Below are 13,950 nucleotides of genomic sequence, written 5' to 3'. Positions count from 1 at the left end.
CCTAACACATTTGTTTTGAAAATGGCTACACTAAGATCCACAGAAGTAAAGTGATTCATTCAAGTTTATACAAAAAGTTAGTAATGGGTTTAGTCAGCAGGCATCTGCTGACTGTGGATTTGGGATCCTTTCTTCTGAAATGTGCTGCCTGTTGGCTGTCAGAGCCTTTGTTTTCTGACTTTGCAAGTATCGATAGCTATGCAACTGGTGTCTCACCATCCTTAGCAATTCTGTAAATGGTGCTACACCACATTGCCCCGGGTCAGCTGGGTTCTTGGACATGCTATGCGGATCTTCCTGCCATCCGTCTCAACTTCTGTGAATTTGAGGGGCTGCCCTGGGTCCCTGGATTGTTTAAACATCATTCAAGAAAGAGTCCTTAAAATGTGCCACTGTGAATAACCAAGGTTATTCATAGCTTTCGATACTTGCAAAGTCAGAAAACAAAGGCTCTGATAGCCAACAGGCAGCACATTTCAGAAGAAAGAGCCCAGCCTATCCCCACCCTCCAACCCTTTAAACCAGTGGTTCTCAAATGTGGTCACCAGCTCAGCAGCATCCACCTCTCTTGAGACCCTGTTAGAAATGTGAATTCTTGGCCCTCATCCCATTGCTTCTGAATCAGACACTCAGGGGTGGACCTCAGCCATCTGCATTTTAAACATGTGATTTTGGTGGTGCTCAAGTTAGACCTTAAGCATCTCTCAGAGCTGGGAGAGCAACTCGTGGCTTTTCTAGTTCATTAGTTCTGAGGCCCACTTTCCCACTCCTCATCTTTATCCTTCTGAGAGACCATCTCACACGTCAGCTTGCCATTTGGGTGAACACCAGGAGGTAGAATGAAAAGAGATGGAAAACCAGTGACCCCATGGTAGGAACAGCTGTTTTCCTTGGCAGATTTGCCTAGACTCGGAGCCATGATTCAGTCCATCCCCATGGTGGACTCTAAGTGATTCTTCACTTGTCCTCTATCTCCTGCTTAGGGGTTGGGAGCTGGCAGGTGGAGGTGGTGATGGAGTGCCCTGGGAAGGGAAGAGCCAGAGCTCTACTTTGTTGTCCTGTGAGACCCAAGCCCTTGCTACCAGTGCCACCAACACACATGCTTTCCCAGATAAAATCACACAGGGCAGTACTTTGCTCTCAAAGTGGGTTTTTGTTTTGCACTATTAGCTTAAATCATTAGGGATTTAACACAATCCACAAAGTCAAGCAGTTAGGCAGTGGGATTCTGGATGGTTGGAATTGATGCTGTGTGTGTGTGTGTGTGTGTGTGTGTGTGTGTGTGTGTGTGTTGAATGTTGGGGGAGCATGTAAAGTTGCCATCTCTACCCTCCTGCCTGACCACTTCCCTAAGGTGTCCAGGATCCAGAAAACAGGACAACTTCAATTTAATAATTTGCCTCAAAAGAGTCACTTAAAAGCATTTTCTACATCTGCTTCTTATAGATAAGAGGGGGAAAAAAAAAGCTGCTTTCAATCTTTTTAGGTATATTTTTTTTCTGTAATGTATGAGCTATAGTCAGTAAATGCATGTAAATATGCAGCATGTGGTTTGTGGTCAGGGAAGGGAGTCTGAGTTATTGTGACAAAGTGCCAACTCCTTTCTCTGCTAAGCGAATTAATGATGCCAAACACCAGCTCCTGCTGGGAACAGAGGGTTCCACTAAGCTGCCATCAGGAGGTCTTTGTCACTAGGACTCATTTGGGCCCTAATGCCTCAAAGCCAGCTCTCCATGGTGCCCAGGCCCTCTGCTGAGTGTTGGAAAGAAGCAGCAGTCTGTCAGAGCCAAGGGCCCTTACCCAGCGCTGTTCCCCAGTCTCATTTGCACAGTTGATTTGAGGATGGTGCTTTCTGCCTCGGGCCTTGGGGTCGCCCACCCAAGATTTGTGAACCATGTAGAGGAAGCAGAAAATAGGGTCCCTCTGTCTTCACAGCCCAGCGCGGCTTTGTTATCTGAATAGACTCTTTCACGTGGAGGCTTCGTGTGGTAGGAGGGCTACAGGCTGGGTCTTCAGGCTGATGGCTTGCCCATCTGTGTGCCCTTCCTGATCCAAGTGGCTGGCTGACTCTGGCTGGTGAAAAGCCACTTTGTAAAGAGGTTACCTGTCTCTGTGACTGGCTTACCCTCCTCCTCAAGTCATCTCTTTGGAATCTTGGGACCTCTCTGAAAGAGAAAGCCGTTTAGGAAAAAAGCAAATCTCTTCAGAATCAGGATGTGCAGTCTAGTATATGCCCCTGGTTGAGTTTTTTCATTGGCATCTATTGGGGAGAATGTATCCAAGGGTTGGTGCAGGGTCCCCACAGTTGCTGGGACTCTGTTCATCTCCTCTTACTCTCCTACTCCCTACTAACATTCCAGACAAGGAGCAAGGAAGTAGTGGGAGTCACAGCTGTGAGAACCTCCAGCTGTATAACCTCGGCAAGTTACTTTTGAGCATCATCCCAGAGAAGTTTAATGTCCCTTCTAGTTCAAAAGTAAATAATCCACATTCTACACTCTAACCTAATGTTTTTTTTTTTTTTTAGTCTGAAACTTTATGGGGATTGACTAGAACTGCAGGTTTTCTCTCGTTCCCTTAAAACAAAACAAAACACCACCCCCCCCCCAACCAAAAAAACTCCAAAAGGTCGAAAAAGCAGAATTCTTACTCAAAATCCCTAAGAAGTTTCAACTAAAGCCAAGTTGCTCCAGTTGCCTGGAGAATGGATGGCCTAAAAATGTAATCTCTTGTTTCTTTAATGATCTCACATTTTGTGATTCATTTATATTTTTATAATTTGTTGGACTATAAACTTTTAAAAAAACAAAGTATTTTTGCTTCCAAATAAATTCAGTTTAGAAAGTCAAATAGGAATAAATGGCTTTTAATAAAAAATTGCAGTTCATTACCCCATGCCTTCTCACCCCAAATTCCCATGACCCCAAAATAATAATTTTCAACTATTTTAGCAATTTCATGCCATATTTAGCAAACTGGAGCAAATACATGACATGTAAGTTGTTTGATTTCTTGATTTTCATGTTTAGACATTATTTAATGATATTTCTGTTATTGAAGTTAAAGATTTCTCTCCCTTGCACTATTTCTCCTTTGTAGTTGTAACATACTTTGACTGAGTTGATATTAAATTCTTAATTTATTGGCGTTATGCAGCTATCATTTGTAGCCAAGCCATTAAGTATACTGCATTTACATTTCGTTCCTTTTCACCTGTGCATGTGTGAGTGTGTGTTTGAGATACCAATAGTCTAATTTTATTTGTCCTACTTTTTATGTTCATGTTATGAATTCGGCCTCTGCTTTTTCTGGCCGATTTTTCATCAGACCCTCTGCCTGAGCCCTCTTGCCTCAGTTTCAGTCTGGATTGATTGAGCTTTAAGCCCACTCTGCAACTATTATGGAAAAACATTCTAAGCCTTCTTTTTGCCTTTTTTATGTTTGATCTTGCTTGAATGCTTTCTGTTCTTATTTACTTCTGCATTTTTATAGATTCTTAAGCTACATGGGAGATAATTTTGTTTTTAATCCTGTAATGCCTGAAGATATTTTTATTCTACTCTCATATGCTGGTTGATGTATTCAGCCCAGTGTCCAATTTTGGGATTTTATTTATTTATTCATTTAATTTTTTTTTTTAAAATGGTACTGGGTGCTAGGGATCAAACCCAGGGCCTTATACATTCTGGGAGAGTGCTCTACCACTGAGCTACGCCTCCGGTCTTTAGGAATTTTGCAGACATTCATTAATTATCTTATAGTTCTCTACTGCTGGCTATTGAGAAATCTAGTGCCTGCCATTCTGTTGCCTGGTTCTTTGTATTAGATATATATTTTCCTCTTCTCTAGAAGTTTCTAAATGTCATGGTTCATGTGCTGGATACTGTTTAACCTGAGAACTCATGTTCTTCGTTTATAGAAAACTTTCTTGTATTATTTCTTTGATATTTTTTTCCCATTAATTTTCTTGGTTCTGTCTTCCTATAATACTTTTTATTCAGATCCTTAGATATATACTCTGTCTTCTCTTTTTTCAATTTCTTCTCTCTTGGTCATTTTGTTCAGTTTTTCAGGAAATTTCTTCAATCCCATTTTAAAGCACTTGTATTGATTTTTTTTTTTTTTTAGTTTTCATCTTATATTTTATTTTATTTTATTTTATTTTTTTTTTTAAAGAGAGAGTGAGAGACAGAGGGGGACAGAGAGAGAGAGAGAATTTTAACATTTATTTATTTTTTCTTAGTTCTTGGCGGACACAACATCTTTGTTGGTATGTGGTGCTGCTGAGGATCGAACCCGGGCCGCACGCATGCTAGGCAAGCGCGCTACCGCTTGAGCCACATCCCCAGCCCTCATCTTATATTTTAAATATCCAAGTATTCGCTCCTGTTCTCTGATGGTTCTCTTTAATAGCTTCTGTTCTTGTTTTATGAATGTAGTATCTTATCTAATACTATCATTTTTAAAAGTTTTCTCATGATTGCTGCATTGTCTCTGTTATTTCTGAAAGAATTTCTTTTTTCCTATTTGTTTTGAATGTTTTGGTCTCTACCATTCACATTCAGAAACTTTCCTTAAATCCTACCAATTTTGACTGAATTTGAATTTAAGAGTGAGGTATGAAATTGGAAGCTGTTTGTTTATATGCAGGGCCTATGAGTTTTGGGCCTCATTTTGGAGGTTTTCTTGCGGGGTGAGGGTGGGGGCCCATATGTCTTTCCTTTGGAGCAACTAGTTTCTTTAGAGGAAAAGCATTCGGTCTTTTGCCTGGTGATATAAATGTAGTGTCCTAAGATCTGAGGGTTCCACTTTTTACTGTGCAGATCTTCACTCACCCCTTTGGGGTCTGTGTAGCACTTTACCACCCTTCTCCCTATGTTCCTGCTTTAAATCTTCTGTATAGGGTAAACCTATTGGCTACTCTTAAGCTGGTAAGGGAATGTTTTCTTGGATTCATGACCCAGGGGAGTGGTTCTACATGTCCCTATACAGACTTTATACCAGTCCTCATGTTTAATATCACCTCTACACCGGTATGCAAGTGGCCCCAGTCCATGACCACTTCTGGATCCTGCAGTGTGGATCAGCTTGATTCTTCCTGGCATCTCTCTTGTAACTAGTTAGATTTCAGCATTTATTTTCTCTGGCAAGCCAGGTTCCATCATCCATTTGCTTTCTGGTATACAAAATGTTGTTGATATATTCTTGTTTCCCTTACCATTTTAGTCCCTATGTTTATTACTTTTTTTTTAAAACTATAATCTTAAATTGATTTCAGGAAGGAATGGAAATGATTGTACATGCTCAATCTGTTTGGCCCAAAGTGGCCAGTGGTAACTCTGTACGTTTCCAGGAGTCTAGTGGTTGTCTGTATGGCATGCCTTTGTTTTTTTTTTAACCTCCAGTTGGTTTTTAGCTCTCTGGAATTCACCCTGGCCCCTTCCGATCCTGGCCTTCCATAGGGCACCAGTGACCCTAATCATCAAGTCAAGTGACCTAATTTCAGACTCAAACTTCTTCAGCTTTGGGGGTTGAGGGGCATCACCTTCATTTAAAACTGCTTCCTCCTGTGGCTTTTGTGACACTGGGCTGCCTGGTTTCTTTCTTTCTTTCTTTTCTTCTTCTTCTTTTTAAAAAATCTTTGCCTCTCATGACTTTTACAACAACTTTGCTCCTTGCTTTCACTCCAGCAAGGGTGCTTCCTGGGGTTCCCCACTTCTCTTCTTTTCTCTAGACCCTTCATTGTAACTCTTATCTGTAATCAGATGAGTCACAAGTCTGATTCCTAACTCAGCCCCATTCTTACTTTCCCCATCATTTTCTTTTAAGATCCCTACAGAAATTTCAGATTATTGGTTATATAAATGGCTGGCCCCTGGCCAGTGTCTGCCTTGTGTCTAAGCACTGTGTCTAGGTTATGGGAAGAATGGTGGCTCCATCAGTGAAAGCAGGAAAGTCAGGAGGAATCGATAGTTTTGAAGAAAGTATGAGTTTGGGATGAGTGGAATGACTTTTCTGATTTTCATCTGAGCCTCGGAAATATGGCCAAACTTTGTGGGAAGGCTATCAAGGAAGTATAATTTGTGAGCAAAAAATATGGTTTGAATGACTGAAAATGCAATGAAGCTTTAATGATCTACTCAAATGTAAGGGATTATTTGTTTTCAGATGGCTGAGAAAGACCCGGAAGTCCCTAATTGCAGCTGCAAGTTTTTGGTTTTTAAGATTTCCGGGTCTCTGAATTCTTGCTGACAGTAATAGATAGGTGGGAATAATATCTTACCCTTAGGGGAAGTTAAGTTGTTAAAGTATTTTGTTTTGTTTTAGTTCATTCTCCAACTGTTACAGGTAACTGAGATCAAGGGTCTGAGATGGAGTTTAGATGTAGTGTTATCCATCAGAGTGAGCCAGGCACATGAAGATGGGAGGGAAGAACAAATCCAGGGTAGAGACAATGCTGGGGATGAACTGAGATGGTTTCTCAGTTTTGCCTAACCTGGGATCCTCTGGATGGTAGTTTTGCCAGGCTAGTGGTCAGATTGTGCTGTACACATGGAAAACTGAAACACCAGGTGTTTAAAACCAGATTTTGAGGTCACACAGAATCTAGGATCCAGAACTTTGGTCAGCTGTTGTCCCCATTTCTCCCTAATTTCTGCCACCATTGGCACTGTGGGCTCAGCCAGGGATGAAATCCCTACGATCTAGCCATGTCAGCATGGTGGACTGGGGAGGCAGTGGTGGTCAGCTCCTGGCTATCCCTGGGCCATCACCCACCCTGTCACTGTAGTGCCTGGGTGTGGCATGGTGGGGGGGGGGTGCAGATACATCAATAAGGCACAAGAAATCAACCTTTGACAAGTAATTGCCTATCCAAACTTTGCTGGTAATCTGCATCCCTGAAATAAACCCTTGCATGATGGAAAGATGTTAGCAATTTCTGGCCATATGTTCCCTCTTCCCTATTTTCCCCACCTCAAAATAGAAAGTGATCCAAATGGCAAGAAGTAAAGAGTCTAATGCATAACACATTTCTATCATCTGATTTCCCTTCTCCCCTCGCCGTTCCCCCACCTATGTAAACTAAATTCCTTTACATGGTCATGGCAAAGAAACATTAATTTTTGATTTGAGTTGTGATTAAAAGCAACACAATCAAAAGAATGAAATAGTTTCCACTGAAGCAATATTTTAAACTTGAGTCCTGGTACAGTAGGAGAGAGTATACTCTATAGGTTTAGGTGTGGGTTCTAATCCTGAGTGTGTCTCTTGCAAATTGTGTCTCATGCAACTTGTGGCCTTGTGCTGCCATTGTAATAAGATACTAATGATGCCTATGTAGCATGGTTGCTGTAATAAACAAGGAGACACAAGCAGAGCACCCATCCTATGTTTATCTATACAGCTTAACTCATGGCAGCTACTCAGTGAGTAATGGCTCACTCCTCTGCAGAAAAGAGGATTCCTACATTGTCAGGTAGTGCACCCATTAGTCTCTCCAGGTGATGTACTGGTCACTCCTGTAGAAACACTTGGTTTCAAGCTTTAGACTTTGGGAAGTAGCTTGGGACTTATCTAATAACCTGGGTCACCTTTTGGAGGGTCTAAGGAGAGGAGCAGAATTGTTCTTACTCCCTTGCTTTACCTTTTGCAGTCTTTCTTTGATCAATTTTGTATTAGCCAGCTCTCTATTACTATAAAGAGAAAAGGTTTATTTTGGATCACAGTTTTAGAGATTCCAGTGCATGTTCATTTGGCTTCATTGGTTTGGGTGAGGCAGCAGCACATCATGGGAGGAACACATGACAGAGCAAAACCACTGACCTCAAGACCAGGAAACAAAAAGCAGCAGAAGAGGAAGGAGTTGGGGTCCAATAATCCCCTTCAAGAACATACCTCCCCCCAAGTCTTTGCCCCCCCCCCACCCCCGCCTCCGCCAATGACCTAAACACCTCCTGCTAGGCCCTGCCTCTCACAGGTTTCACCATCTCCCAGGAGTGCCAGGTCTTTAACACCAGGGCCTCTTAAGATCTGAACCGTAGCAAGTGCTTTCTCCCATTCCTATTTGCTCTGTTTTGCAGAGGGGAGGCAGAGATGAGATTTGTTTCTGCTTTGGCCTGGGCCCTCACTTGACCCCCTTGAGAATTTTTCTTATTCAGTAAATCACACTGGAACAGGTGAAGTCCTTTCTCAGTTGAACCACCCCTTCATTCAAGGTTTGGAAGGCAGCAATGGAAACTGAGCCAGGTGTGGGCCTGTGTGGGCATATCTGGGGTGAAGCCTCCCCTTCACTGCACTCCCACCTGTTGGTTCCTAGGTGCTCTGTCCACTGTGGGGATAGGAGCTAAGCATGATGCCAAGCCCTGGGCAGTCACTTACTCAGGGAAGAGAGAGAGAGTGTGAAAAAACCAAACTCATTGGGAAGCTGTGCTCAAATCACTCCCGTGTGCTGGGCAGCCTGGGACAACTTGGAGGTCAGTCTTAATCCTCAGCTAGAGCAGTCTGCTCATTAATACCCAGTTCTGACCTTTCTGCCACCCTTGGGGTGAGGCATTTCTCAGGCCCAGGCTATTATATGGGGCTTGAGTTAAGTAGGCATCAAGATCTGGAACTCCTTTTGTCAGAAAAAGAAAACAGTGGGAGAGGATTTAATTTACTGACTTTGACACATTCATTACAGATTTGCTCCTAGGATTTTTTTTTTGCCCTTCTTTTTACTTGTGGGTTAGCCACGGGTGTGGTTTTCTAATCAACTAAATATTAAATAACAAAGCCTTTGCAAATGCAATTCTTCCTTTGCTAGGGTAGTCTCTTTCAGCCCCAGGAACTCTTTCATCACTCCATTTTAAAATGTGGGAAGTTTTGGGTTTGTTACAAAGAATTTTGGAACCACAGAGTCAGCAAGGACAGCATCATGATTAAAAGTGCACAATCAGACACGGTGCTGCCATTTGGATCAGTGTCCCCCAAGGTCCATGTCTCAAAGGCTTGTTGCCTAGTCTGGAGCCACTGGGAGGGGGTGGAACCTGTAGGAGATGGGTCCCGATGGGAGGAAGGTAGGCTATTAGGGCCCATACCCTTAAAGAGGATATTGAGGCCTCTATCCCTCTTCTTCCTTTCTTTCTCCTTTTGCTTCCCAGCCGTCATTAGGTGAAAAGATTGTTATACCATGTGCCTCCACCATTAAGTGCTGCCTCACCAAAGCAATAGGGGCAATTGACATGCCCTGAAACCTCTGAAACCGTGAGCCAAAATATACCTTTCCTCTTTATAAGTTTACTATCTCAGGTATTTGTTACAGTGATGGAAAACTGACTAACACACATGGGTTTAAGTTTAGGATTGATGCTGGCCGTGGTGGCACACACCTGTAATCCCAGCGGTTTGGGAGGCTGAGGCAGGAAGATTTTGAGTTCAAGCTAGCCTCAGCAAAAAAGTGAGGTGCTAAGCAACTCAGTGAGACCCTGTCTCTAAATAAAATGCAAAAAGAAGACTGGGGATTTGGCTCCTTGGGCAAGGGAATATGGCTAATGGGGCAAGTGCTCCTGAGTCCAATGCCCAGTACCGCACCCCACCCCAATATTGTTTAGGATTGATGACTTTGGGCAAGTCAACAAGTCAAGCATTATTTTCTCATCTCTTAATCGGGGAAAATAATTGTACCTTCCTTATGAAGTTATTAGGATCAATTGAGTAAATACATGCAAAAGAACCCTCTCTAGCATGCCACACGTCTTTATGATCACTGACTTCTTATGGAGTATAGGTGGAAACATTGGGCTATTAAAAAGAGGGCCTTGGTGATTTTTAATTCAGAAGATTTCAAAGGACATCCATATTATCTGGTGACTGGCACCTGAAAAATGATTTCCAATTTCTAAATACCTGGGGTTGGCCAGTTCCTAGAGGGAAATCAATTGTGAAAGTGACACTACATAATTAGCGTGTCTACGGTTTATTGAGTGTTTCCATACTAACTTGTCTTTATCGATGGATCCTGTCTGGCCATCACTGAAGGATCTGGCCCATGGGTTAAAAACAATGTTAAGGACTGGGAGTGTATCTCAGGGGTAGAATGCTTGCCCAGCATGTGGGCCCAGCACCACAAAACCAAACAAAACAACCGTCCCCACACACAAGAAAGACTCCAAGTTGTGGCACAGTCTGTAGAGAGGAGAAAAAGAGGAGACGGACTTGGTGGGTAGGCCTATTCTTCCTTTCTGCTGGGGTTGTACTGAGAACAGAAGCAACCCTGTACCATATTAGGTTTGAGGAGAGACCATCACCTAGTTTTATCTATCACAACCTCACGGGGGTTTGCTCTGATCTGTCAGGAAGTCAAAGTGAAACGCACTAAGTCTGTGTTGGTCGAACCTTAGTGGTACTTGTAAGTGGTTGATTGACTAGTGGTGAGGGGACCTTAGCAGTACCCACTGTCCAACTTCCATGGAGAGATCGCCAGGAGAACTCTGATTCTGCCCATGCTGAAGTTGGATGTTGATATTTAATGCACCCAAGCCTGACAATTCAAAGCGTTCTAACTTTCCCTTGCTGAATGTGAGATGCGGCAGATTATCTCTGCCTTATTTATAGTACCCAACTTTCAAGGAATTTTTGAATCTACTTTCTCTTTAAAAAAAAAAAAAATCAGAGTAGGATTTCTTCTTTGCTGGAATTTATAACATTAGGTTGCATGGATTAAATTGGATGGTTTGACCCCTTTTCTTCCCTGAAAGCATCGTATGATATTCTGAGTCACTTGGGGTTTACAAAAATGAAATACAATTTAGTTATGAAAATTTATTTGGAAGTCTTATGGTGCCCTATGGTAATTCCTGAGATGCCCTTAGACTCCATAACATTTTAAGGGGCAGAATCAGCGGCGTGGTGAGTGACTGAGACTTTGGTTTTCATTTCGAGAGCTGCCTCCTTCTCGCTCTTCCTCTCCACATCAGCCAGGCGTTTGGGTTTCTGTTTTAGATGAAAAACTGTGTTCTAAAATGCTTTCTTTTCCCTTCTCCTCTTCTTTTCCCCCATCCTCTGTAGCCCTGAGGATGAAAATCAAAGAAGTGAAAAAAGAAAATGGTGACAAAAAGATTATCCCCAAGAAGAAGAAGCCCCTGAAGTTGGGGCCCATCAAGAAGAAGGAGCTGAAGAAGCTGGTGTTGTTCCTGAAGAATGGGGCAGACTGTCCCTGCCACCAGCTGGACAACCTCAGCCACCACTTCCTCATCATGGGCCGCAAGGTGAAGAACCAGTACTTGCTGACGGCCATTCACAAGTGGGACAAGAAAAACAAGGAGTTCAAAAACTTCATGAAGAAAATGAAAAACCACGAATGCCCCACTTTTCAGTCGGTCTTTAAGTGATTTTCACGGGGTGGGTGGGGGAGGGAGCCGTGGGTGGGGGTGAGGGGCGGGGGAAGAGCGGACGACCCTGGAACCCGGTGGTTCCCACACACTGCTCCTGTTGGTAGTGGACGTTTCCACCCAGCTGGCTCTGTTCTTGCAGATTCCCACTCCCTTCCCTTTGTAGCCACACTCCAGACCCCAGTATAGCCACGTCCAGGTAAGGAAAGGGCCATTTAGATTAGGAAGGCTTTTAAGATCTGCAGCGCCGAATAGCAGCCACTGTGCTTCACCCAGAGACAGAGTCACCAAAAATAGAAAATATTTTTTTTTTTTTTTTGCCAGTTAAAAAGAGAGAGAGAGAGAGATTGGGCAAAAAGTGAGAGAGAGCATCTTTCCTAGTGTTGTTATAAATTGCTTTTGGGTCTGCCAGCTAATCTGTGCCTCTGGAACTAGGAAATTCTGCTGGTAAATTGCATTGCTTTTGGTTCCAGATGACTTCTCTGTCTGTTTCAGATAGAAACACATACACCGCACTTGTTGTTTAAGATAAATTTTGAAAGTAATATGAAAAGCAGTCGTGACTAGAAGAGAGGTCATTGCCTGCTCTGCCCTCAGTTCTCTCATGGGATCCTCTTTTGGTATGAATTGGCCAGTCTCAGATGCCCTCTGTGTGGTGGCTCACGATGGCCTTGTATATGACCTCACTTCCACACACGTGTGGGGCTGCCCATGTGCCCTCTTTCATGTAAGGAAGAGGAACACAGTGGGCATGAGAGAGATGAGGATTTTCAGGCATGGTTAGTTGTTTCCAAAAAAACAGAAAGAAGAAAAGAAAATTTTTTTGAATGCTTCAGCAAATAACTAGTCAGGGTAAATGGTAAAATTGGGTGAAGAACTTCATATTCTAATTTCACACGTTCATTTCACATTTTAAAAGAATAGAAAGGACAACAAAAAAACATACCGACTTTTCAAAGTTTAAAAAAAGTTTACATTGAGCATTTGAAAGGTGAATCAGGACCAAGGTCTTCTGATCCAGATGAGAAGCTCTTTCACTGGGCCTTTTCAGGTGGAGGTGGGTTTGAGGTCCTCCTTCCTGAATTCTCAGATACCCTGGGGCTAACACAACACTGATGAAATTCCTAGCACTTCCCATCCTATGCTCTCCTGTGAAGGAACTGATTCCTTTAAACTTGGCTTCCTATAGATCAAAGAAATTCTGAACATCCTGCCTGTCTGACCCCTCTACTTTTTACTTTTGTATTTCCCCCACCCCATTTCTTCTGAGGGAAAGTTGACATAAATGTCCTCATTGAAGAAGAGATTTCAAAGGCAAACCATCTCTGCAGTTTTTTTCCTAAGTGCCAGGAGATGTTCCTCAAAGCCATTATGCCTAATAAGTGATGTAAATAAAACAGTTCTCTTAAACCACTTTCCTTTTTTTGTCAATGTAAAGCAAATAATTCTAAAACTAACAAACAAAACAACACATTCATTTTCTCTGCCAAGCCTGATTCTTGATTCCCTATCACATCTCAAGGACCTTAGTGGTTGTCCCTCTGCACAAACATTCATACCCAATCCGAATATAGTAGTGAAACTGTCCGGTGTCAATCACTGAAGTGGCCCTGAGCTGACACAGAAGCAGTGGAAGATTCTGTTAATTATGAAAAAGTCCAGTCTGAAAATCAGCATGGAGACTCAGTTACCTACCTGAGAGTTATCCTGATGTAATTAACCTCTCACAATTAGTCATTTTAACGCCTTTTTTTTTTTTCTCTCTGATTGTTAAAGTATTGGGGGATTTAAATGATTTGCCTGTAATTTCGGATGGTTTATAAATGTGTGTATATATATATTAGTAATTAGCTATATCATAGTTTTCTTTGTCCAACTGATATTCAGAGCAATTTCATGAGTGCGTGGAGTTGGGCCTTCATTTTGGTGGATTAAGTCAAGAGCTCAGTTATCGTTATGTATCTAATGCACATTTTGACAAAGTCTGTCATAAATCAGGGCCCTTTGCAGAGGGATTTTTTTTTGGGGGGGGGTACCAGCAGTTACCACAGAAAGAGTAAGGAACAGCAGGTGGCCATGCTGTACGACTCTTTAAACGGGAATTCTCAGGTAGGAAGCAACATTTCAGAAAGGGTTCAAAATAACTTGGCAATGCGAATGGTGGCTGCACACTTCACCCAGCTGCAGAGTTTCTGGCCTTTGGGTTTGACTGTGTACTTTGGTGAAGAATTTAGACACACATCAGCTTTGTCTCTACCACATCAGCAATTTCAGGACGAAATGGGTGATTATCCATGGGCCCAAAGCTGCATTATTACCAGCTGTTTTTTTTTTTTTTTTTTTTTAAACAAAGAACATAACAAAACCAATGTGCAGACTCATTGGCTTAGTCATTGGTTTCCAAAAGAGGAGGTCTATGAGTGATTTGATAGTTTTTGCTAGTGTGAAAGTTGGATTCGTGAAGCTTTAAAATAATCATTCTGGAGAGAGTCCCATGAGGCCGTTGTCAGATCGCAGCTAAATCTTTGAAGAATATTAGTAGTTATCTTAGAAGATAGCATGGGAGCTGAGAATTCCAAGA

At 42.4% G+C, this 13,950-nt stretch overlaps 1 protein-coding gene across 1 annotated transcript in view; it reads left to right on the top strand.

Annotated features, from left to right (window-relative positions):
- Positions 1-13,710, top strand: part of Sfrp1 (secreted frizzled related protein 1) — a 43,757-nt gene extending 30,047 nt beyond the window's left edge. The window contains exon 3 of the mRNA XM_005340322.4: positions 11,047-13,710. Within this exon, the coding sequence (XP_005340379.1) occupies positions 11,047-11,369 (323 nt within the window). The 3' untranslated portion in view covers positions 11,370-13,710. The remainder of the gene's footprint in view (positions 1-11,046) is intronic.
- The last annotated feature ends 240 nt before the right edge of the window (positions 13,711-13,950 follow it).

This window comes from Ictidomys tridecemlineatus, chromosome 14, assembly GCF_052094955.1.
Source record: "Ictidomys tridecemlineatus isolate mIctTri1 chromosome 14, mIctTri1.hap1, whole genome shotgun sequence".
NCBI lineage: Eukaryota > Metazoa > Chordata > Mammalia > Rodentia > Sciuridae > Ictidomys > Ictidomys tridecemlineatus.
This window is presented reverse-complemented; position numbering and strand designations above follow the sequence as displayed.